Source organism: Saccostrea cucullata, unplaced genomic scaffold (genome assembly GCF_032062105.1).
Source record: "Saccostrea cucullata isolate Sc308-1 unplaced genomic scaffold, CSIRO_AGI_Scuc_v1 ctg6305, whole genome shotgun sequence".
NCBI lineage: Eukaryota > Metazoa > Mollusca > Bivalvia > Ostreida > Ostreidae > Saccostrea > Saccostrea cuccullata.
This window is the reverse complement of record NW_026938783.1, coordinates 19,141-45,359: the sequence shown is the minus strand read 5'-3', so window position 1 is coordinate 45,359 and position 26,219 is coordinate 19,141. Positions and strand designations below refer to the sequence as shown.

Below are 26,219 nucleotides of genomic sequence, written 5' to 3'. Positions count from 1 at the left end.
CCAGTATGTTACAAACAAATAAAAACATCATCATTTCAGTATAGAGAGAAAGAAAAAAAAATCACACAGAATCATTGCGTTTAATAAGCAGAAAATTTTCAACACTTCTTTTAAATATTGCAGGGGATTGAGAATTTCTGATATTAATTGGTAACTCATTCCAGATAATAACCCCTGAATATTGTAAAGAATTTTTAAATAAGTTTGTTTTATATTTTGGTAGTCGAAGTTCGGAATTTGTTTCTGAGCGTAAAGTGTATGATCCAGAACTTTGAAATTCAAAAAGATTATGCATATAATCAGGAGACATTCCATGAAATATTTTGTACATTAAAATGCTTTTCTGTAAATATAAAAGTTCATAAACTGTTAGCCAACCTAAAGTGTTAAATAAAGGCATTGAAGGTGTATCATATTTTTCATTTAAAATAATCCTAGCTGCTTTTTTTTGTAATCTGTAGATTCTGTCCATGTGTGTTTGAGGACAATTGCCCCAAATGGATAGACAATATAAAATCGATGGCAGGATAAAAGCATTATAAAATAGTTTTCTAGTACGCATTGGAAGAAACTTTTTGATTTTTCGTAAAGTAAATAATTTATATGTAAGAGTTTTGCAAACTGCATCTACATGACAAGTATATTGAAGATTATGATCAATGTGAACACCTAATAATTTTTGCATTTCTACATTTTCAAGGGGATGATCGGAAAGTTGTAAATGAAAATCAACGTTTTCTAATTTAGATTTCTTTTGGTGTGTTCCCATTAACATACACTTTGTTTTATCAGTATTTATAATCATCTGATTTTGTTGACACCATTTTTGTATTTGACAGAGTTCATGATTAAGAGTGGTTTCAATACGCAAAATACTATTATCATGAAGATGCATTGTAGTGTCATCAGCAAACATATCAATATTACAATGTTCAACAGACAATGGTAAATCATTAATATACAATAGAAACAACAAAGGACCTAAAATAGAGCCCTGAGGCACACCTGCTGTGACTGGCAGTGATTCAGATGTGTACGCACCGATTATATAAGTATGATTTAAACCATTTAATTGATATTGGATCAAAGTGATAGCATTCAAGTTTTTTAATTAGTATATCATGATTAACAAGATCAAATGCTTTGCTAAAATCCAGATATGTAATACCTACAACATTTCCTTTATCTATTGCATGCAACCAATCATCATTTAGTTTTGTTAGAGCTGTCTGGCATGAGTGAAGTTCTCGAAATCCAGATTGTGCTTTCATTAGCAAGTCAAAGTGAGAAGTAAAGATGCGTATATTTTCTGCTACATGCTTCTCTAAAACTTTCGATATCGTTGGTAAAATCGAGATTGGACGATAGTTTCCTGGGTCTGATTTATCGCCCTTTTTAAACAAGGGAGTTACTTTTGCGACCTTTAACTGTGAAGGAAAAGATCCATTGATTATGCTAGAATTTATTAAGTGTGTTAGAGGTTTGGATATTATACTAGCTGACAGTTTAAGCAATCTAGGTCCAAGAAAGTCTATACCAGCAGATTTGTTTACATCAAGTCTTTTTAACATTTCGAATACCTTTTCTTCATTAATCAAAGGGATTTCAAAAAAGTCTTGATCTCCAAGTTTTGTCTCCGTGTATCTTTTCAATTTTTCTGATTTAAAAGCAGTAAACGAAAGATTATCTATTAATTTTTTTGGAATTTGGGCAAAATGCTCATTAAATGCATTTGCAATATCTTGTAGATTATCAAGATCTAAACCGTTATATGTTATATTGGAAGGAGACGAGTTTTTGTCTGATTTTGAGGCTAACTGATTTAAGTGGCCCCACATTTCCTTTGAAGTAGAACTATTTTCAATTACTTCCTTATAATATGTAGATATTGCATTATTTATTAAAGATGTGACTTTGTTCCTCCAAAGTCTAAAATTATCCATGTCTCCCTGTTTATGAAATTGATCTCGAAAATTCCTAGCATTATTTATTTCTGGAGTTAACCATTTAGTGCGGAATTCTGATTTCACACGCTTTGTTTTTACTTTTGCATGCTTACTGATTATAGCATTGAAAATATCATAAAAACCGTTTAAAATGTCATTGGGATCATGCAGTAGAATTAATTCATCAAAATTTGCATTGTTTAAATCATGCAAAAAGTTTGTTTCATTAAAATTTTTGATGTCACGGTATTGTATTTCAATATGTTTGCCTTTTCGTTGCATGCTGTTAGATCTTCGTGTGGCACATATAGGATAATGATCAGACATCATTACAGGGGGTACTGCTATTTCACATATGTTAGCAGGGTGCGTAGTGTAGAAATGGTCAATAAGAGTTTTAGAGCTATTAGTAATTCTTGTTGGGGTGTTAATTAATTGTGTTAATCCAAAGTCTACAATTGCTGATGACCAACTCCGCGGGGGTTCTTTAAGCATATCAATATTGAGATCACCTGCAATAATCACTTCCTGGTCGTCACAGCAGGTAGCGCACTGTAACTCTTGGACAAAATCATCTACCCAGCAGGAGGGGGCAGATGGTGGACCGTAAACTGAACAATAAAGAATAGGTTTAGAATTTTTAAGATTAATTTCAAGCCACATTGTCTCAATATTGCTAATTTCTAAATCCTTACGGCGTTTATATTTCAAATCATTTGAAATATAAGTAACAAGTCCACCACCAGCCTTTCCTACTCTGTCTTTTCTTTCCAAACAATATCCTTTTACATTTATACTACAATCATTAATATTTTCATCAAGAAATGTTTCACATAAGGAAAATATATCAGTGTAAAGCTGTTCTTGTAAATACAAAACCAATTCATCTAATTTTGGCATAATGTGACACACATTCAAATTAATAAAATGAAGGCCCTTTTTCATTAAACCAAGATTTGATTTACATATGTTTTGTTTTATTTCATTTGAGGTATCTGGTTTTGGAGAAGAATTTTTAGGATTTGTTTGTTTAAGATTCGAAAAAGTGTTTTCCTTATTAAAACAAGTATCTATCAGTTCTGATGTAAGATTTAAATCATTTGAGCAATTATTAATTAAAGAACAGGTGCAAATTAATTCGTTACAGTCAAAACAGAGATTATTCAAAGGATCAAAATAATTTTTGACATTGATAGTGGGACAGTTATTCGTATCACCGGCACAGCTTTCATTGCTGTGACCCTATCTGGTACAAAACTTTTGTTTGTGACCATGCTCACCACAATACCAACATACAACTTTGTTTCCATGTCGGCAGTTTCGCGAGGAATGGCCTTGCTCTCCACAGTAAAAGCATGTTTGCACAGATGAGGGCCTTTGTTGCTTAAGGATTTTCACATGGGTATTGTACAGCTTGAGAAGCAAGGAAGTACCGCGATCAGACAAATGAATGCCATCTCTCCAAAAGGAAGGGGAATTCCAGTGCTTGAATGATCCGCTGGTCTTGATAAGCGTAGCACCATACTCCTCACAGATATACTTTATGCACTCATTAATTTCAGTAACATCCGCATCACACCTTGGCATCACTTCTGATATGAACACGGAAATGATATGATTTCTCCTCTTAAGATCTGCGATGATTTCAATGAAATCATTCTGAATCGCATCGATGTTGCGCAGGTTAGCTACATCATTACCGCCGGCCTGGATGATGACATTTTCGATGGCAGATATATCATATCTTTGAAGTTTTGTACGGATGTGTGATATGTTAGCACCACGATTAGTACTAACATTCACACTCGAATCTAAGCCGCGGGTTTTGATTCGTTGAAGAATAGAACTTCCGATGACCAGGGTAGTTTTTTGGGTTCGTTCTCTTGTAGAAATAAATGGAGAATTCGAAATCCTGGGAAAGTTTCCTCCTTCTTTAGGAGTTGATGAAGGCTGGCTCTCTCTGGAGGGATGTAAATTAGGACTGTCCTTTGTCGCCATCATTTTGTTTTTCTGTGTGGGTTGCGTGTTTTTCCATACAGAACTGGAATCCATGGTATCTGTTGATGTACTGGTAGTTTTTTTGTCAACACTAAATGAGCATTGGCTGTGTCGCGATATACCAGTTTTAACAGATATTCCTTCGGTCGATGTTGCCTTCTGTTTCATCTGTGTTCTCGGAGTCTGAGTGAAGGCGTTGGCACAGGCTTTTGTTTGTCGTGCATCCAAAAGCTGTTTCTTTAGAAGATTTACTTCCTGTGTCAGCAATTTAACAGTTTCAGAAAGAAGTTGTACATTTTCTGAGCTGCTACACTGGTGGCAATCTATCTCCACACTTGATTCATTTTGTTTTGAAGGTCTTGGAGTTGATGTGCAGCTTGGTTGATTGACAATAATCTTGCAATCTGTCAGAGAGTCATTTTGGCTTATGTCAATTTGACTTTTAACTTCTTCCAGAAAGTCATTTTGGTACCATTCAAATGCACCAGTCCCTTGAACGAGAACCGTATTTGTGCTTCTGTAAATAGTTACTGTTACTGAGTCGCACACTGATTTATAGATGCAACCATTTTTCTTATTATTTCCATGGAAAAGAAGCATCTTCTGAAGCACAGATAATACAAACTCGTGCTGCTGGCCATCATAATTTATGGTTACACTCTCTGCATTTAGTTTAACATGTAGAAAGTCTGGAATACTCACTGAAGGTGCAAAATCCTTTTCCTTATTTGTACCAATAAATGATTGTGACAGTCCATTAAATGAGTTCAAAATTGATGTAAAAAGATTTGAATTTTCACTTAGATCCATCATTTCTTTATCATTTTAACTATTCACCTGACTAAAGATAAGAGCACTAAAAAACACGTCTTATCTCTTCGGCGTCTTATCTGAGATTTTTCACTATATAATCAATAGAGCCCTAACACTAACACGACCTAACACCAAAACCCGTGGACCATAAAATTCACAATTTTAAAAGAGGCATTTTTGCTTATCATTACTATACAGCAGAGAAGATTTTCAAAAATTTAATGTATTTTCACTTTATACTTGCTCCACCCTCACACCAGAACCCTCGACACTGGGGCCATGAAATTCACAAATTTTGGAAAAGACATTCTTGCTCATAATATTTATGTACTTGGTTACTTTGTTTAATACACAGGAGCAGAGAAGAAGATTTTATAGAGTTTTTATGTACATTGACAATAAAATCAATAGAACTCCAATCTAACACAAAGAACCCTGACCCTGGGGCCATAAAATTTTTTTAAGAGACACCCTTATTCAACATAACTGTGTACTTGGCTAGTTTATTTAATACCCAGGATCAGAGAAGAAGATTTTCAAACAAATGCTGCATTTTCACTATACAATCTACATAGCTCTGCCCTAGCACAGAAACTGCTGACCCTGGGGCCATGAATTTCACAATTTTGGTAGAGAACTCAATTCTGATTACAATCATGCTAACAGTTTGATTGCTTGATGTCCAGCAGTAAAGAAAAAGATTTTTTAAAATTGCATTAATTTTAGTGGTTTTTGCCCGACCCTTCAAGCCCCAGGCTTTTTTGTTCCCCTTCACCCAGAGATGCTTTATTCTAAAATTGGTTGAGTTGTTGCAGAGAAGAAGAAAGAAATGTTCATATATTAACACTAGATGGGCGACACAAGACAACGGATGAAAACAGATCACCTGGTAGTGGTGTTTTATATACACATTGATGGACAAGGCACTTTACAATTTACAATCCAAGAGACTCTTCTGATCTTTGACCAGTAAAGCTTAAAAGCATAGATGACACACACACAAAACTTTTTAAACAGGGTAATTTAAAACATTACAAGAAATATTATTTAACAATCGTTTCAAACAGAATGTTGTTAAAAACATAACTAAAACCTCACCCGTGACGAACACAGATCTTTTTTTAAGATAGTAATCAACATGATTCTTTAAAAATACATAATAATTCAAAATACACAGATGCTAGAATAAACCTCAAAACATGGTTTTTGAAGCAGAATTAATAATTGCTACTTCACGTGATATTCTTTTTCCTCTATTTTTTGTGTTTGTTTTTCTGTTTAAGATTGAATTAATAACAATAAGAGACAAGTACCTACTTAACCATATTTCAAAAGAAGTGTTACATGTGCATATCCATAAACTGTTATTTACATAAATTTATGCACTGTAAAAGTGTCGATTCAAAATTGCCATCTCTTTGAATAGAAATTAAGTGTAGACACTGAATCCCTACATTTGATGAAATTGCCCTACATGAATGTCACATATCCATTTCCATATCATGCAGCATTGTAACACTAATGCACTGTCATCTTACAATGCATCTAATTAATTGATTCACTTGTATAATACATGTATAATCATTGTAAAAATCCATAAACATCTTAAATCTTTAGTTACAACATTCACATCTGCATATTAATCTTAACAATCAAAATCAAACATAAAAATAACTGATTCACTCACAACTAATACTTTGTAATTATAAAATATCATACATGTACACTCACTGCACAATTTAAGTATTGTGCCTACTTATGTATAATACATGGCAACTCAAATAAATTGATATATATCGCATCTCCCATGGTTTGCCAAGGCTCGGGGATAGAAAACGCACAACCCGTTGGATAAAAATCATATCAAACCACAAACCAATTGGGAGATTCTTTTTATCACATATTTTTGTTTACTATAAATGTGTATTTTGTCCCTATTTCTAATTCAAAGTTCCCTTTTGGTTACCTTGGACCAAATAACGTACTAAATAATACTACGCTGTATGAAATAGTTCGTACAAAAATAACAGAAAGAAAGTATTTCAGCACTTATTTTTATCAATTCATGAATGAAAATATGCTAAACATATCAAATTACGTGAAATTCGACAAATTAAGTCATTCTCTCCATCATGCACATGTATTTGTTTATTTACATTATGGCGTAGGAATACATAGTGTTGATACGAAAACGATATCACATGAGCTATATCAACGGGATAAAGATAAAAATATGTGATAAATTTATTTCTTTTATTTAATTTATTTAAATCCATACACATTCACACTCATCAGTTACATAAAACCCCACATCTTGTTTTAATATGTGTAACATCACTTATTTGATCATGATCTTATACACATATCAATGCTACACATTCATTATACCTTACTGTCTTACAGAATAAGTATATAAACTGGTTTTTTCGTTATTTAAATCCAAGAACCATAAATTCATGGACAAATCAATAGTGTAATACTTTGCGTGATATTATTTTTTCAATTGCAACTCAAATCCAAGTAAAGATTTCTGTATATAATTCTGAAGTAAATTTAAACACTTGGAAAATAATGAAATCAAACAACAGCTTCAAAACTTCTTAAAACTTCAAGATTTTTATTTGGTTGAACTGAACCTAGTTTACTTTTTTTTTTTTTAAATTTGGATTACTTACTTTAATCTTAAAGAGAAAAATAACTAGAAATATATTTTTGATGCACTTTGGAGTTATAGATAGGTGTTACAGTAAAACTCGGTTATAGCAAAGTCCTGGGGACCTGTGAATTTAATTCGCTATATCCATAGTTCGAATTATGAATTCGTATACTAAAAATACATATAGCGAATTCTCAATATGCTTGTTTCCTTCAAGTATTACTACCAAAAATGTAAGGGAAACAAATATAAAACGTATCTTCGATATCTAAGGTTAAAATATGAAATGAATTTTATATACAGATGCTAAAAAAAAAAATATAGTCAGTTTAATTTACCAAATGTTGAGATCTTTGAAAGTTTGTAATAAAAGATGTAAATTTTATTTTATACATTAATATAACCTCAAAGGGACTCAAAATCAGTTTGCTATATCTGTAAATTCATTATATCCGAGTTCGTTATAACCGTAAAATTTTACAAAGATTTGATTAAAATATATACGAGGGGTTATCAAAAAGTTCGTGGACTGAGGCTATAAAATTAGTACTATGTAGTCTGTGCTTTCAAAATTTATATGGAACATAAAACAACACAAAATAAAGAAATGTTGAAAAATTTAGCCTGATACGTTCATTATTTGCCAAATTATTATAAAATGAAAACGACATTATATGATCACCCAGCGCTGTCGTCGTTTATTTTCATAACGTCCGATAACTTCATTGTTTTTTCAATGTCCGCTTCTTCTACCTCATACACTTTTTTGATGAGATTCCTTGGGGCTGAGTAAGGACTTAAACCCAACTTGTTTATATGACTTTACAATGTCATGAACAGTGGTCTTCAATAAATATAATATTCCGAATTGATTAATACATATGGAGAGATCCGCGCTTGATTATGCCGCCGGCATATTTTGCTTTTGGGAGTTCAATATATACAACACATGATCAACGTCTTTTTTGACATGATTGATTTTTCACACCTTGACTGCAAATCCACTTTAACTGTGTATCCCTTTTCTCTCTGAATCTATTTTGACATTAGAAGACAAGTACTCTGGATGCATATTATTTCTCTGTAGCCAATTTTAACATATTTTAGGTCTATACCAGTTTTTTCAGGGGCAAAACTTTATAGAATGTTGGAAACGGAAACCCCTCCCCCCTTTTGACGTCATTTTCAAGGCCTTCATTTGTTTGGACATGCCGTGTACAATTTACGATAAAATTTCATAGAACTTCCAGAATAAAGTGAAAATTTCATATTTTATGGAACAATTGTTTTCCGACATATACCTGACTTAACGGGAATTTTGGATGCCAAATGATCATATCAAAAGAGCTTTTTTTCAGTTACACATAGGTCGCAAAAACGTCGTGTTCAAGGTTACGCCGCCTGGACATACCATTGCTTACAAAAATATTACTAATTTATTAAAAAATTAAATTTATGATTTATGGTTTATTCTTTAGATAGAAAAGATTATGCTAACTAGATATTTTAAAATTCATTGATGTGCATAAAGCGTTTTTAATTTTATGACGCTAGTCCACGAACTTTTTGATAACCCCTCGTATCAGTGTTCGTACTAATTTTTATACCGTATGCATTTTTTGTTTAGCAATCATATACTGTAGATGTACTTTTTTTCTGCATGGGATTAATTTCCGCTATGTACACAAACACAATATGTACTTAAGATTCACTAAGGACATATGACAACAATCCAATATATCCACGTAATTTCATACTCACAGATGGAATAGAAATTTTGTTTCCAAGGCATTATGACCCCATGGAATTAAATACTTTAACAGTAACAATATTTGTTAAACAATAACAAATCGGAATAACTAGAGCTGTTCTTGGATGTTTCCCCACAGCTGAAGATGAGTTCAATCCAGTGTTAGTGTTTCTACTTCCTGTGTCATTTGTGAAGACAACTCCTGGGAGAACAGGTCGTTAGACAGCTGAAATAAAGAATGACTTTCAAGAAGAGACTTGACTTTTTTCATCGAGATCCCATATTCAAGCAGCAGCTCTGGACGACCATCCAAGGGTTTAGCTTTACAATGATTATTATAATATAATTTGGGATGACCAGTTTGAAGCATTCCAAAGACGCGGGCAATATCTGTAACAACCACAAGTGGGGCACCTGAAGCACCATGAGCAATACTATTGGAGCAGTGAAACAAAATGTGATCACGTGAGAGCTTACATGTAGCATATTCTTCCTTGACTTCTTCACTATCAAACCCTTTTTCTGTGAAAAAGCTTATCCCTTCTTTCACTACCTCTGCTAATTCTGCTTTATCTTCAATCATTCTACATTCACGGTCATGTTGCAGTATCTTGTTATCTGGATGACCAAACACATGAAGCTTTGCTTCGGGTATGCAGTATTCCGTCAGACTAAGGGGTGCAGACAAAGTCTGATTGTCATCAAGTTCTAGGATCAGAACATCATCTTTCTTAGATGCAAATGCCACAGGGTCATCTGAGAATTTGAGAAAAGTTCCTCCTGTAATTTTTGTAAATTCCATTTTTATATGACAGGACTTTGTTATCATATGTTTCCCTGCTTCTAGAAGATGCTCTGAAAAAAAAATGAACGAGAAAAAATAAAAACAAGAGGTCCAAGAACATAGAATCACTGTTCCGGTAAATTGTACATGACTATTACTTCTAGTCATGTAATAAGCCTCTTATTATCAAATTTCAATATTAAGATAAACAAAATTAATGAATCATCACACACGATTCTATATGTTACACAAGCAATCTCGATTGCCGAGGCAAACATACAATTTTACTTACAAAATTGTTTTTTTTTTAAATTATGAATGTACTTTTTTGAAATGGAATTTTTTTTTTTACATATTTTATACCTTATGACATAACAAGAAATATGTCCATAGGATATGATTGCCTCGCCAAGGATATATCAGTAATGCAACAAGAAAATTAGAATCTGTGCATGAAATTTCAGAATATCTTGAAAAGTGATGCAGTTGATTTGCTTATGTCAGTATGTATCAGCATATGAATTTTAACACTAATTTAAGAAAGTGAGGTAAAGGTCAAAGGTAAGGTCAGCATAAAAAAAATGTTGATGCAGTTGAAAAGCTCTCATCAGTATGTACCAGCATATAAAGTTGAAAAAATATGAATGGTTTCTTGAAAACTGACTTAATCACAATTTGATAAAAGTGAGGTCAAGGTCAAATGAAAGGTCAAAAATGTTGATGCAGATGAATTGATTACATCAGAATGAATCAGCATATGAAGTTTGACACTCATTTTTGAAAAGTGAAGTCAAGGTCAAAGGAAAGGTCAAGGTCAAATTTTGTTGTTGCAGTTGAATAGCTCTCATCAGTATGTGTCAACATATGAAGTTTGAAAAAAAATGTCTTGAATGGTATCTTTAAAACCGAGCTTAACATTCATATAAGAATAGTGAGGTCAAGATCAAAGGAAAGGTTAAGGTCAAATGTTGATGCAGTTGAATAGCTCTCATCAGTATATATCAGCCTATGAAGTTTGATTACACTATCTTGAATGATATATTTAAAACTGAGCTAAACACCCATTGAAGAAAAGTGAGGTCAAGGTCAAAGGAAAGTTTAAAAAATGTTGATGTAGTTGCATAGCTTTCATGAATATCTATCACCTTATGAAGTTTAATGAAAATATCTTAGTTGCTTTGAAAATGAGCTTTGAACTGAGCTAAACGCAAAGTGTGACGGAAGGACAGCTAGAAGAAAGGACGAAAGAGGGACATGACATTCACTATATGCCCCGGCCATATTCATGGTGGGGCATAAAAATGGAAGATAATGTTTAATGATGTTTAAAAACACCATAAAACTAGTCACAACTGAGGAGAACATGTCTGTCAATCATATTTTAAAAAGAAATTGAAAAGAAATTGAGAAATTTTAGAGAAATTAATTTTTTTTATATTTGGTCCTTACCCTATTTACAGACAGACTGGACGGACAAAATGTGATCAGAAAAGCTCACTTGAGCCTTCTACTCAGGTGAGCTAAAAATATCTTGAGACCCCTATCCAGTTATTTACAGGTGAATTCATATTCTTAGCATTGTATTATTTTTTGTTGCTACTTTGTTCTCAATCATTTTGAAACATTAACATTTCTTAGTTTGCATGTAAAATTTTCAAAAAAGACAATGAAAATTAACTTTTACTGTATCAAGATACATACATGAGGATACACGCATCGAGAGTCTTTGTGATCAATGTAACGCCGTATTGTTACACCTCTTCAATTCACAATTGTGGCAAAATTGCCCTTTCTCATCTTAGCTAATATATAGCTTGTTCATCTGCTTAAAGGTCATACGAAACAGTTCATAACACTAGGATTTTACTATATAAATATAAAGACTGATATGAAAGAATGTTAAATTAAGTTTGGTAAAAAAAAAAATTGCTTTTGCTTAACAGAAAAATGAAGGCCTAAATTTGTCCACTTGATAAATTCGTTACCCGCTTATTGTTCTTGATTTTGTGTTTGTATGACATCACAAAGACCCATTGATGTAAACAATGCATTAGATCTAGTGTAATTTTACTGTAATTAATTAATTTTAGTTTTTAATTTTAGTCTTTTTAGTGGATATAAATGTTATTATGTTTTTAGATGAGCTATCTGATTCTAAAAAACAGTTTATTTCATTCGACTTATAGTTAATTGGTCACAGCAACTGAAAATGAGAGCTTTTCATAGTACAATGATACTGATGAAAACCCGTTAAAATCAAGGTTCACCCCAACCAAGGTTACTTATTTTAAATTAAGACCGTAGAACAACCTTTTTGTTTGTTTTTTATATGTACATGTACGTTAATGATACATGATTTAACTCCCCCCTTTTCCCTATATAAACACGGGGGTATTGAAGTTTATGATCGATAAACGTGAATCTGTAAAAAGTGGGATTATTTGAATGCACACTTCTGCAATCTAAAACACGAGAACTAATAAAAATAATAAAGAGAAATACGAGGTTTATGACGACATCATCGTAATTTTCCTGTCACAAGTAACGAGACTTTAAAAACTTACTAGCATTACGAGTATGCACGTTAATATACATGTACTGTAATGTTACGGTGCTGACACTTCTATAACAGTTTGAGTTACTGCAGTTGCATAAGATGATCAGCTAAAAAGAAACCCATGCCCCCAATGACCATTGATTGCGAGACTGAACCTAAACAATTTTAAAAATTTATATTTTTTCGGTTAAAAATTTTTAAAAGCAGAATATAATCTTTGTTTAAATAAACTGATACACGTAGAAAATGTTATTTGTAAATATACACAGAAACGTAGGATTACATAGACAGAATTGAGTTTAAAGTCTGACTTTTTAAAATTATAACGATATCTAAAAAGTACCGACTTTAGTAAAAAACAAGATGTGTTTGTGAAACACTATGCGCCCGGCGTCAACAAAGTTCAAAAAAACTATTTTTAGTATATAGGTCACAGTCAAGGTCACAAGATCATTGACCTTGGTGTTGTTTGTAAGAACTTTATTAGTGGGGTATGCATACTAAATATGAAGTCCCTATTTCCCATGGTTCGTAAGTTGTGGCAAAAAGTGGAAAAAGCTATTTTTAGTATAAAGGTCACAGTCAAGGTCACATGGTCATGTGACCTTGATGTCATTTGAAAGAACTTTATTAGTGGAGTATGCATACTAAATATGAAGTCCCTATCTCTTATGGTTCAAAAGTTATGGCAAAAAGTGGAAAAACCTATTTTTAGCATATAGGTCACAGTCAAGGTCACAAGGTCATTGACCTTGATGTCATTTGAAAGAACTTTATTAGAGGAGTATGCATACCAAATATGAAGTCTCTATCTCTTATGGTTCAAAAGTTATAACAAACAGTTGAAAAACCTATTTTTAGCATATAGGTCACAGTCAAGGTCACAAGGTCATTGACCTTGATGTCATTTGAAAGAACTTTATTAGAGGAGTATGCATACCAAATATGAAGTCTCTATCTCTTATGGTTCAAAAGTTATGACAAACAGTTGAAATACCTATTTTTAGCATATAGGTCACAGTCAAGGTCACAAGGTCATTGACCTTGATGTCATTTGAAAGAACTTTATTAGAGGAGTATGCATACCAAATAAGAAGTCTCGATCTCTTACGGTTCAAAAGTTTTGGCGAAGGTTAAAGTTGACAACAGACAAACAGACAAGACAAAAACAATATGCGCCCCGAAAAAATTCGGGCGCATAAAAATACGGGATGAGAAACAGTCAGTGAAAAAGGGAACGCCAAAGAAAGAGTGAGGAATAATTGAGAGAGGACCAGGACGTGATAGAATCATTTCATTTTTCATAAATAAATGAAATAATTTATCCCCAGATTTAGTTTCTGCACTTTCACACACTACTGTCAATCGAATCCAGCTTTACTTATATGCGCGTGCTACCGATCGAGTACATAATATACATGTACATGTAATCAATAGTGCTCATAATCTGATTGTGATCAATAAATATTAATTGGAAAATTTACAAATCATATTTTTGTGTTAGAAATTTATTCAAATGTAAATGCTATTTCAGTATTTGACAATATATTTATATTTAACTCAAGTACAGTTGAAGTTCATCTTCGCAGTCAAATAACTTTGATCGACTCTGCTGCCTCCAACTTGCGTAAATAATCCAAAATGTTATTTCAGGCTCATTAATGTTGCATAGATGAACTCATTTCCGTATACAACCCAAAATGCTCAGGACATTATTTCGTATGACCTTTAATACCCAGGAGCAGAGATGAAGATTTTCAAAGATTTAATATATTTTCACTATATAGTCAATAGATCCCTGCCCTCAAACCAAAACCCCTTTACTCTCTCTTAGTTGTGTATTCTGAAATAATGTCATGGAATATATGCACATATTTACCATAAATGATGAAATGGAGAAATTCAGATTGGAGAAAAAGGATCCTTTTTAATGGATATTTGAATTATGAAGTAGAGGTACATGTGCATGAATTAGAGAGATATATTCCTGAACAATAGGACTACAATGCTTTTCTTTTTTTCATTTGTTAAGAATTTTTAAAGAAATATTATGGAAGAAAAGGTATCTGCTAATTTTCTCTAGACAGTCAAGCTACTTCTGAAACAATATTTACATCAGATAGGAGACCAGTTTTAACTAGCCTCGGGCTCAGGTTAGTGAGTTTTCATGAAGATTGCACAAAGTTGTAAGCTCATCAACTTTCTTTGAATTATTTTATTAATGCCCCACTTTAAAAAGATTTTTCTTTCTCTACAGCTTATTAAAAAGAATTCTTAAATTATATTTTCTTTACATGTACCTCGTTTGCTAGGGTCTAATGATGAAAAGAGTTTGGAAAGATTCCAACTGCCAGCCACTGGCAAGATGTCTTTTGTCCACTTTATTTCTTTTCGTTCTTTCACAGACAGAACATTGTGGACATGCTTCCAAAATGGTCCTGGAAAAAAAGATCACATAGATTACTGTTATGTTTTTTTTTTATTTATTTTTTAGATAATATATACATTAATAACAATATGAACTTGAACTGTCCAAAAGGGACAAATGCCTTCCGCTGGGCTTTTCAGAGAAGGTGCCAATTCACAAATACTTTATGGATCTAGGAGGTGTTCACAATTTTCTTACAAAAATTTGCAGTCTGTGAAATATAATTGCTCATTATATAATCATTTGATTCTCTATCAAAATAGAATCTGAAAATGTTCAATTGTTAATGCAATGTGCACACAGATGAAGCACAAGGCAGGACAAAAACAGATAGCAAAAGGTCGCCTGAGTATCCTCAGGTGACCTAAAAACTGTCCTACAACCATCCTAAACCTTAAATTGACTTCTCCTTAAACATAGTTTAAACTATTCCTAGGAATCTTTGGATAGCATACCTTCAGATGAGCTTAAAAGACTTACTGAAAATATCTTCCAAGACATGATATGCTGTGATGACATATTTGCTGCCAACTCTAAATCCTGTTCCGCAACTATTATTTCCTCTGAACTGTATGCAGCCTATCTGTTTGCCCAATTGCATTTTATGAAAAATTTCACTATCAATGTATGAGACACAGTTGTCATCTGTCTTTCGCAATTTTTCACCATGCTTTTTATTTCCTGTTAAAAAACATTAAACATTAAAACAAGAGATGTTTGTAAAAACACTAATGCCCCCCTCCCCCACAAATTGGAATTTTGCTACGTCCAAAAGGGCAAAACTCTGTCAGAAATGGTGTGATCATACCCAAAACATAACTTGACCTAGATATTCATCTGACTAATTTGTATACTAAATTTCATTTCAAAATGTGCAACCTCTCAAAAGAAAATGAACAGAAACTGCAAATAATTGGACTTTTTCTAAGTCCAAGGGGCATAACTCTGTCAATGATAATGCGACCGTACCCAAAACAGAGCTTTACCTAGATATTCATCTGACTAATCTGTATACTAAATTCCATTTCAATATGTGCAACCTCTCCAAAGAAAATGAATGGAAACTGCAAAAATGGGGAATTTTTCTAAGTCCAAGGGACATAACTCTGTCAAAAATGGTGCGATCGTACCCAAAACAAAACTTAATCTAGATATTTATCTAAATATACCTGTATACCAAATTTCATTTCAGTATGTGCAATGGTTATGAAGAAAATAAACGGAAACTAAATGGACCAACAGACTGACCGACAGAGAGCAGCAAAGAAATATGCCCTCCCTTCTTCAAAGGGGGCATAAAAATGTTTTATGGTACTAGTAGTAAACTAAATACTATTGCCCTACTGAAAATTATAGTACTTAAGGAGAAATGCCACACCAACTTTTTTATTTTAGAGATCTCTGAGTTATCATTCTTAAACTGTTACAATGGTTTCAGTTTTGAAAGACCAAATTATTAGCTCTGAAGGAACAAAGGGATTTTCAACAAGAGGCCCAAGGGCCTTGAATCGCTCTTCTGATAAACATGATAAATCATACAATCTATCACTTTTATTTGAGGCCTACAATTCTAAGTATCCCAAGATGCATGAACTGTCAAAGTTTGATGCGTAGCCAGTTAGGATGGAAGATATTTCAGTATAGCTATAAAATACCATCAGTAGGTCACAGTGACCTTCTTTTTGATTTGAAATTTTCTGAGGACTCAAGATGCATTAATTGACAAAGACTGATGATTCTAAGCCAAAAAGTACCTGAGATATTCAAAAAATAGGTCACTGTGACCAACTCTATGGACTACATTCTCCAAAAACCCAAGATGCATCAATTAACAAAGTTTGATGATTCTAAGCCAATAATTACCTAATAATAATTAAATATAGTCATAAAATGTCAAAAGTAGGTCACTGTGACCTATTTTTGGTTGACAATTTCCGAAGACCTGAGATACATCAACTGACAAAGTTTGATGATTCTTAGCAAATAATTGAGATAGAGGTAAATTTTTGGATAATAAATACCTTTGACCTCCCCCCCCCCCCCCAAAAAAAAAAAAAACAAGAGATGTTTGTAAAACACTTATGCCCCCCTCCCCCCAAATTGGAATTTTTCCAAGTCCAAGGGGCATAATTCTGTCAAAAATGGCACGATTGTACCCCAAACTGAACTTGACATAGATATTCATCTGATTAATCTGTTTATCAAATTTCATCTCAGTATGTGCAACAGTTGCAAAGAAAATGAACGGAAACTGCAAATAATATTGAATTTTTTTCAAATTCCAAGGGGCATAACTCTGTCAAAAATGGTGCGATCGTACCCAGAACAAAACTTGGCCTAGATATTCATGTGATATATCTGTATACCAAATTTGATTTCAGTATGTGCAACGGTTATGAAGAAAATGAACAGAAACTAAATGGACCGACAGACCGACCGACCGACAGACAGCAGCAAAGCAATATTCCCTCCCTTCTTCGAACGGGGGCATAAAAAATAAAAAAAAAACGCACATACATAATACTGAAATTTGTGCCATTTCATTCAGGGATTTAGTTCTAGATGTAGCCATAAAACTCGTGAAACTGTCAATCCTCTTCTGCCTCATGTTTAATAATGAATTCTAGATAAATGTATATAGTATTGTATATGTACATGATGTATTACAAATATTGAGTAGTGTTGTCAATAGTCATATCACATCTTGGTTATATATATACCTTTGTTGGGTGAAACAGAATTGTTAAGCTTGTATATTGGTAATATTTTTGTTGCTTGAAAGCTCTGAGAGCCCACATGAGTCAGAGTACAGCCACCATTTTAGAAGAGTTGTGAGGGTACCATCTGGAGTGTCGAGGGGAAAGAGAAGTCAAGAGAGGACTAATATTCTCCGCAAGCAGAAATAGATAGTCAGTCTTTTAAAAGTAGGTCATGGTGACCTACCCTTTGGTCGACATTCTCCGAAAACCCAAGATGTCTCAAATGACAAAATTTAACACTTCTAGGCCAATAAATACCCAGGATACTTTAATATAGCCATAAAAGTCAAAACTAGATCACAGTGACCTACTTTTTGTTCAAAATTGTCCATAAACCCAAGTTGCATCAACTGATAAAGTATGATTCTAAGCCAATAAGTACCTAGATACATAAATATAGCCATAAAATGTCATAAGCAGGTCACCGTGACCTACTTTTGTTAGACATTTTCTGAAGACCCAAGATGCATCAACTGACATTAATTTACATTTTCGTAGCGTGTTTTGTAAATTTTAGATAATTATAATGTTTTTAGTGGATTTGATATAAGCAACGATCTATACCAATTTCAGTGTTATTGGAGCTATAAATGATGTTGTTTTTTTATGCTTTTTATTTAAATTATTAATCTTCCAATATAAGATTAAAATAAGCAGACAATTTTTTTATGTAATCATCATTCTCTGAGTTGTCATTTCTATCTATATGTGTATTCCTGGTAATGTGTTTGAAACCAGTAGGAATGGGATAGTGTGTGTGTGTAATTTGATGGCCTAACAATCTGTTAAAGATAAAATAAAATTACATAATGTCTAGAGCCTAGCCTGGTCTGCATACATCATTGGTCCTCACACCTGTATACGCCACAAGATGCGATCCCCTACGCCCGCCTTACACCATGTAAATGTGCGTGCCCAGCAGTAAAACTGTCGTTTGGCATACTTCACATTTACATTGATCATATCATTTTATACATATTTGTAATTAACTATTTAAATTTACGATACATATGCAGATGACTTGCATAAATTTAAAAAGCTAATTTCGATGTAACAATCATCTTCTCACCCCCCCCCCATATTTACTGGGAGTCTGGGACACTTAATTTCTCTTCATTTGAAAAAAAAAACACTTGAATCCCCCTACATCTAAGGATACTTTGTGATAATTTTGGTTGAAATTAATTGGCCCAGTAGTTCTTGAGAAGAAGATGAACATGTGAAAACTTTCTGACAACAACAATGGAAAAATTTGATAACTTCATTAAATATGAATAATTTTTAATTGTGATGTTATTTTTTTTCTTGGCAATATGTTTCACATATGAATGAGAGTCAAAATACAAACAGCAAATTACTTCTATGTCTGTAATATTGAATACCTATCATTGTTAATAGCATTAATTACAAATAGAGAGAATACTGAGATTAGGCGCAAACAACAAATGCATAATTTCAGGAGAACAATTCTTGAGTATTTTGTATCAGTTTTTAATATTAAAAATCTGGGACGAATACAATATTCCTGTAAAAGAAGAACAGCTTTATATTTTTTTGTTTCATTGTATTACACAGAAAATATGAGAAAAATTACAACCTTTAGAAGTTGAACAGCTTGGTGATTTTCTTTTCTTTCCAGCAAGACCTGAATTATTCTTTTTAGTGGAAACTCCTGAAGTCGGTTTTCTGGTTTTAGTCTTCAAAGATTTAGCCATATTTCCATTAAGTTTTGAAAAATCACCTGTAATTATAATATAATTTGTTTTATTAATAAAAACTTGACATAAGTAAATGCAATGTACATACAATTTGCTACTTTAAACATTTGTTCCTTAACTAAATGACTCAACAAGCTCAATGTGCATAAAATTTATTACGTTTATTAAAAAAAAGTTGTTTTTTTTTTCTTTTACAAAAGGTTATAATGATTGTACGAGGCGGGATCAAAAAGTTTTCAAACAAAGTGAATAACTTCCATTAAAGAAAAGACATTTGATTTCAGTGTTGATTATATTTTAAATTAGTCCTCCCTGATTTTAATTTCAATGTTAATGCACATCTGCCACCCTTTTGATCATGCATGAATCACGAACATAATATAGGCGGTCACATGACCCCCTCAGTTGTGTTGTCACAAAAGCTGAAAGATTTTTCTGAGTTTAATATTTCTTTCAATGCAAGTTCATAAGCATGGTGACCATCAAAACCCAAATCTTCGGTCTCGGGAGAGATGTTCATTCAAGGTACCGTAGAAAGAGAATGGGTGCCTCCTTTCTATCATATCTATTATGTTTTTAAAAAATCTAAAGTAAACGATATCTTAGGTATTTTAATAATACTTATACAGACCCTGAGACGTGCTACTACTGCACACGCTTGCTGCACGAATGGTACACGGTTTGCATGAAATGCTGCACGGTTTACACGAAAAGCTTTGCACGAAAGACTGCACGGTTTACACGAAAGGCTGCACGAAACGCTTTGTACACATTTCTCACATGCTTTGTACACGATTCTCGCACGTTTTGGCCTCGGTTTGGATTTTCTACTCGGAATATCTTGGACATTATTACGGTTTTATCATTAATTAAATGGAAATCTTTCACAAAGCTACATTTAGCAGCTGTTTAAATTAAATATCTTTAATAGTTTTCTTATCTGAATGGTGGTTTTGTAGATATAGAGATAGTTTGCGAAATTTTTGATCACCCCTTGTATGCTAAAATAATAAACTGAATTTCTATAAGTTTTGTAAATTTTAAAGTATTTAAACACTGATGACAGAGTTGGGTTTAATTCAACTAATTTCAACTGTTACAGGAAACGTAAGCACCACAAAGAGGATCATCCATATCTGCATATATGATACTTATAGTATGAAGGCTTATTTTAAATGTGTGTTGAATTCTGTGATGATTTGATTTGCTGCTGTCAGTTTGTTTTCAATAATTATATTGTACTTGAAACAACCTTTTTCCCAATGCAAAGAATCTGAATCACTTTTACCTCTTTGCAGAAAATCATCTGTAAACATCTCAATTTTTCACATATTCATTTATAACGTTTCAGCTGCCAAAAGGAAAGCATGATAATTATGTATTTTAATAAACAGCAAAACTTGCTGAAATTAAATCAATCAGAGGAAGATGTTAGAGAATAATTTTGTGTTGTCATCTTCCTAGTTCCAAATACCCATTATAAATACGGTAATTAATTAGTTTTTAATTGTTTTTCATTGTAAAAATAAAGTTCTGCTATTTCTTCTCCTATAGGTAGTTACCATTTACCTTACTAATTATCATTAATTTTGACTTTTCCTAGTACATGTAGGCCGGCATATCAATTTATAATGGAATAAAACAGCATTCAATTCCACAAGTCACAGGTCTTCTTTGAGAAACTACTTCATTTTAAAATAATGTTATCATATATTCATTGCACCTCTAAATCAGACTTTGGAATTAGTCAAAAGACTGTGGTATCAGATACCAGAAACTGTAGATGATGATTATATATTAACCTTTCTGGTCTACAGGTGGACTTGTAATAGTGCAGCTTGCTTTCGAGACGGATTGTTTCTTCATGGCAGTCTGTGGTTTTGATGTATTGCCTACAAACAAGAGAGAATAAGAATAAATTAATTCATTACAGTCATGTAAAACATATGAAATACAGAAGGCAAATGACTCTAGAGATGTCAAAATTCACAGAAAAGCAATGAAAGACTGAAAGATTAAACAATTTGTTGAAAGTTCAAAAAATCTCTTTTCCCTGAAAACATACTGTAAATCACTTTTTTTCCAGAGAACTTTAGTTTCACATAAATATGAGAGACAATGTGTTTGCAGAAATATCATTCTTGCATATATTAACAGATTTCCCCCTTTGTAATACCCAGGGTTCTCCATCATTTGAAATGTTACTGTGTTGCAGAGTTAACGTAAAGAATTCAAATTTCGCGGTATTTTCGCGATCAAATTCGCAACTGAATCACTATTTGTGAAAATTACAAAAGAATACATGCACACACTTATTCAAAAATCGTTAATTAGTTACACAAATGCTATGGTCGTACATATTGATAAAAGTAAAAACACGTTCTGAAAAGCAGAGGAAATTCTGACCAATGCAGTCATACTACTTTATATTTTTGAAAGTAAAATTGCCGTGATGATTTATCAGTTTTCTTGATCGCGTTATCGCATTACATAAAAAAAGAAACTTCAGAACAGTAAACTATTTTAAGAGTTCCTTGAACAAAATTTTAAGCAATTTATTTACATCAATTAAGTGGCTGATTAAATCGACACGATGTTATGTCTGGCTTATAGTGCTTAAATTATTATAGAGCCATGGCTCTATAGATAAAGACATATTTATTTTTTTTTTTAATTATACAATGTATTTTATTGCAACTACCAATTAACCCTTATATGGAAGTGTGAAAAGAAATTATTTGTCTTTGTTCCGTCATGCGTAAAGTCCGGCGAGGGTCTAGGAGATAATTAATTATGCAAGGTGAAGCCCTAGTGTTAAGGTGCTCTAACTTTTATAATTGAAAGACGATATAATTGTTTGATTAAAGTCTCAGTTAGAGAGAATTTGTGTGTTTAGATTTTCTAATTATCACAGATCTTACTGTGTTGGCAAAATTTTTACTGTGTTGCATGCAAAAAGTTTGAATCGTTACTGTGTCGGAGAAAATTTTACTGTGTCGGGAGCAACACAGTAAAACAGCTCATGGAGAACCCTGGTAATACCTATTTTGACCTTGTCCATTCCAAAAGGGTAATGATTCGAACAATGTAGAATCTACACTACCCAAAGAGGCTTCCACATAAGTTTCAGCTTTTCTGGTCCAGTGGTAAATTCTTCAGAAGAGTTTTAATGACCCCACCCTTTTTGTCTTTTCTTGATTACTTCCCCTTGTAAGGGCACTTGGCCCTTCATTTTAACAATCTAAACTCCCCTTTACCAAAAAGTGCTTTGCACAGTGGCTGCAACGTTATTGTTGACAACTTACACGAACGATCATGTTACACGAACGATTCCGCACGATTAAACCTGTTACACGAACAATCCTTCACGCACACGATTCTAAACGTTACACGATCTTACATGATTGCTATCGCAAACGCACGATTCTTCACACAAAATAGTTCAAAATATTTAGGAATCGATATTTTCAAAACGAAATAAGGCTTAATACTGATTATAGATTATTAATTAAATTATCAATATTATTTCACCGACTTTGAAAAAAACGGCGCTATGAAAAAATGGCAGCATGGAATAACTTTAATTACAAGTTATTTAAACAAAAAAATGCTTTTTTTGGTAATTATTACTGGAATTAACGGAAGCAGCTGTTGCAGAAAAAATACATAAACCGTGTAGAAAGAAAAAGAAAGACATTTTATTGTTTATATTTATATCTGTTTAAAAAATCATTAAAAGTAGGATTAGAAAGATTATTATTGTATTAATTATGCGAACGTCTTTATACGTTTCATTGATGGAACAGCCACTGATCGAGAAACCTGTACAGGCGGCATGCCTACTGTAGCTCATGCAGTGATTAACGCCATGGGTTTTCTTAAGAAATAAAGGAGAAGATATTTAGTGGATGTAAATATATCAACACGTTTCAATTTATTCAATGTTTGTGAATCTCTGAAAATGAACTTGTCCATTATTTATCAATTTTTTATTTGCAGTTATTCTAATAATTAGTAAAAAGTAAGCTCCAGAGATAAACACTGATAAACAAAACCCCGAAGATCATGTCGTGTGAATGAACATTCGCCGACTAAATATTTATGTAAGCCTTGAGAAATGTTTTTTGTAAAAATATTAATTTTTGATGTACTGATTTTTAATATCCACAATTAGCAATAAACAAGAATGAACATCAGAGGGAGAGAAAAAAAGTTAAACATCTAGGCCTAAGTACGGTTGATCATAATAGGTCATGCTATTTGACGAGAACATGATATTGTACGACTTATTATATTGCTTGTTTACAAGCGATAATTAGTTCGTTCTGCATTCAATTATGTGAATTGCGATTCATTGATTTTATTTGGATTTAAATAAAAAAGTCTAAGGAAATGCTTGATTAACAAATAACATTCCGATAAAAACTTACAAAACGAAATTTACACTGTTAGTTTACTTATGTGTTATATGCAAAGAGAAGTAACTCTAGTTTATGTATATCTTATCTCCCCATAAGGGAGCTCTTCATTTTATAAAGTTCAGTTTTAGTGTATGATGCTGAATAAAGCATGGTCTAACAATGGTAGCAGAGCGTGGTTAAAAGAAAATTAAGGATACAAGTGCTAAAAACAGTGTAAGCAAGTGTGTGACATTTAATTATAACAATTCATTGTTTGGTGAATGAGAAAAAAGGTTTGACCTTAGCGAACTGAGAAAATGTAAACAAAAATCAATCCCCCATCTTACAACCCCAAAATCAAAAGTTATGAACTATACAAACAAGAACTCTTAGCATGAAAAGAAGTCACAGAGTTAGATGAAAAGAAACAAGGTGTTGCTATTGCCCTGTCTCTTCCTGAAAATGATGAGTCCCAGATACGTGAAAAAGTGTTTGATCAGCTGATATTGGAGGTTCTTAAAAAAGACACAGGTTTGAAAACATTGATACAATTTTTGGACAAACATTTAGCCAAAGATGACCTGGCAGATAGCTTAGAAAAATTTGAAGATTTTGAAGATTTTAGAAGGTGTGATGGACAGTCTATCAATGAATACATATCCATTTTCGATGCAAAATACAGAAAAATTGAAAAGAAAAATATGAAGCTACCCCCAGAGATTTTGGCATTCAAATTACTCAGAAGATCATTGATAAGCAAAGAAGAAAGAATGATCGTCTTGACAGGAATGAATTTTGAGAACAAACAAACTTTATATGAAGAAGCAAAGAAATCACTTAAAAAATTCAAAGGTGAAACTTGTGAAGGAAATGCACCTACCAAACCAGTATCCATTAAACTTGAACCAGCATTCCTTGCAGAAAATGAAGAAGCACTAATAGCAGCGGGATACACTAGAATGAGGAGCAACAAAGTTTATCGGGGAGGGGGAAGGAGTGAGCAGATGAGAGGAAGAGGATTTCAGAGTGGCCAGAGTAGAGACTCTCATCGAGGTCAGTACCGTGGACAATCGCGTGTAGGCAGCTCATCAGTCAAAAAGAGTATGAATCCATCAGGACTAGATGGAAATGTGTTAACATGCAAATCTTGTGGGTCATTCAGACATATGGTGGCAACATGTCCTCATAGTTGGGAAAATATGGCTAACGTCAATACATGTTCAGCCGAGGAAGAAGAATTTGTACTGTTTACGGGTTACCAACCACAGGAAATAGGACATTTGGGGATGGACGCGGGAAACTGTGCAGTCTTAGACAGTGCGTGCAGCAGTACAGTGTGTGGGAGTACCTGGATCAACACATACATTGATTCATTGGATGATTTGGACAAGAACAAAATTAGAAAAACTGAGGGCAGAAGAGTTTTCAAGATTGGAGGAGGAACTCGTCTGAAATCTGAAGGAGAATTTGCAATTCCAGCTCGTATAGCAGGGAAAGATGTGACAATAACAACTGATGTTGTTTATTCTGACATTCCATTGTTATTATCACGAACAGCTATGAAAACTGCAGGCGTGAAGATGAACTTAGAAGATGACACAGCAGAAATTCTAGGGAAAACAATGAACCTTAATGTGACCTCTTCTGGACACTATTGTATCCCTATAGATAAAGCAGAAATGATACCCATTGAGGAAGTTTGCTCTGTTCGTATTGATGAAGTGGACCCAAAAAAGAGATACTCAACTCTCTTGAAACTGCACCGACAATTTGCCCACCCACCAAAGAAACGACTTGTATCACTTTTGCAAGATGCGGGTGCATGGCGAGATAGCTTTGAAGAGGACGTTGAAAAAATAGAGCAGAGATGTGAAGTGTGCAAGACGTATGCCCGAACCCCATCTCGGCCTGTCGTTTCATTTCCAATGGCATCTCAATTTAATGAGAAGGTTGCTATGGATCTGAAGTACTGGAGAGGAAAATGGATACTACACATGATTGACATGTGGTCTAGATACACTGTGTCAGTTTTTATTCAGAGGAAAAAGACAACTGATGTTATTGAGAAAATCATGTCTCATTGGATGGGTATATTTGGTGTCATGGGTGCAATTATGACAGATAATGGAGGGGAGTTTAACTCGGACGAAATTCGAGAAGTTGCATCCATTCTGAATGTCAAAGTTTGTTTGTACATCTTCAGGTGAAAGCCCATTTCAAAATGGTTTGTGTGAGAGAGTACACTCTGTGACTGACATGATGCTCACAAAATTGGAACACAATTACAAACATGTAAGTGAACAGAGCTTGTTATGTTGGGCAAACATGGCAAGAAATGCCTTGCAAATGTGGAATTGGTTTAGTAGTCACCAGCTAGTATTTGGGTGGAACCCCAAACTCCCAAACATCA

General features: G+C 33.3%; 1 protein-coding gene across 1 annotated transcript in view; it reads right to left on the bottom strand.

The window, feature by feature from the left end:
* Positions 1 to 8,773: 8,773 nt before the first annotated feature.
* Positions 8,774 to 26,219, bottom strand: part of LOC134251248 (uncharacterized) — a gene marked incomplete at its 5' end in the record, with an annotated part of 32,427 nt that continues 14,981 nt past the window's right edge. Inside the window, 5 exons of the mRNA XM_062733633.1 lie at positions 8,774 to 10,018; positions 14,805 to 14,942; positions 15,413 to 15,613; positions 19,289 to 19,432; positions 21,212 to 21,301. Coding sequence (XP_062589617.1) covers positions 9,315 to 10,018; positions 14,805 to 14,942; positions 15,413 to 15,613; positions 19,289 to 19,432; positions 21,212 to 21,301 — 1,277 coding nt within the window. The remainder of the gene's footprint in view (positions 10,019 to 14,804; positions 14,943 to 15,412; positions 15,614 to 19,288; positions 19,433 to 21,211; positions 21,302 to 26,219) is intronic.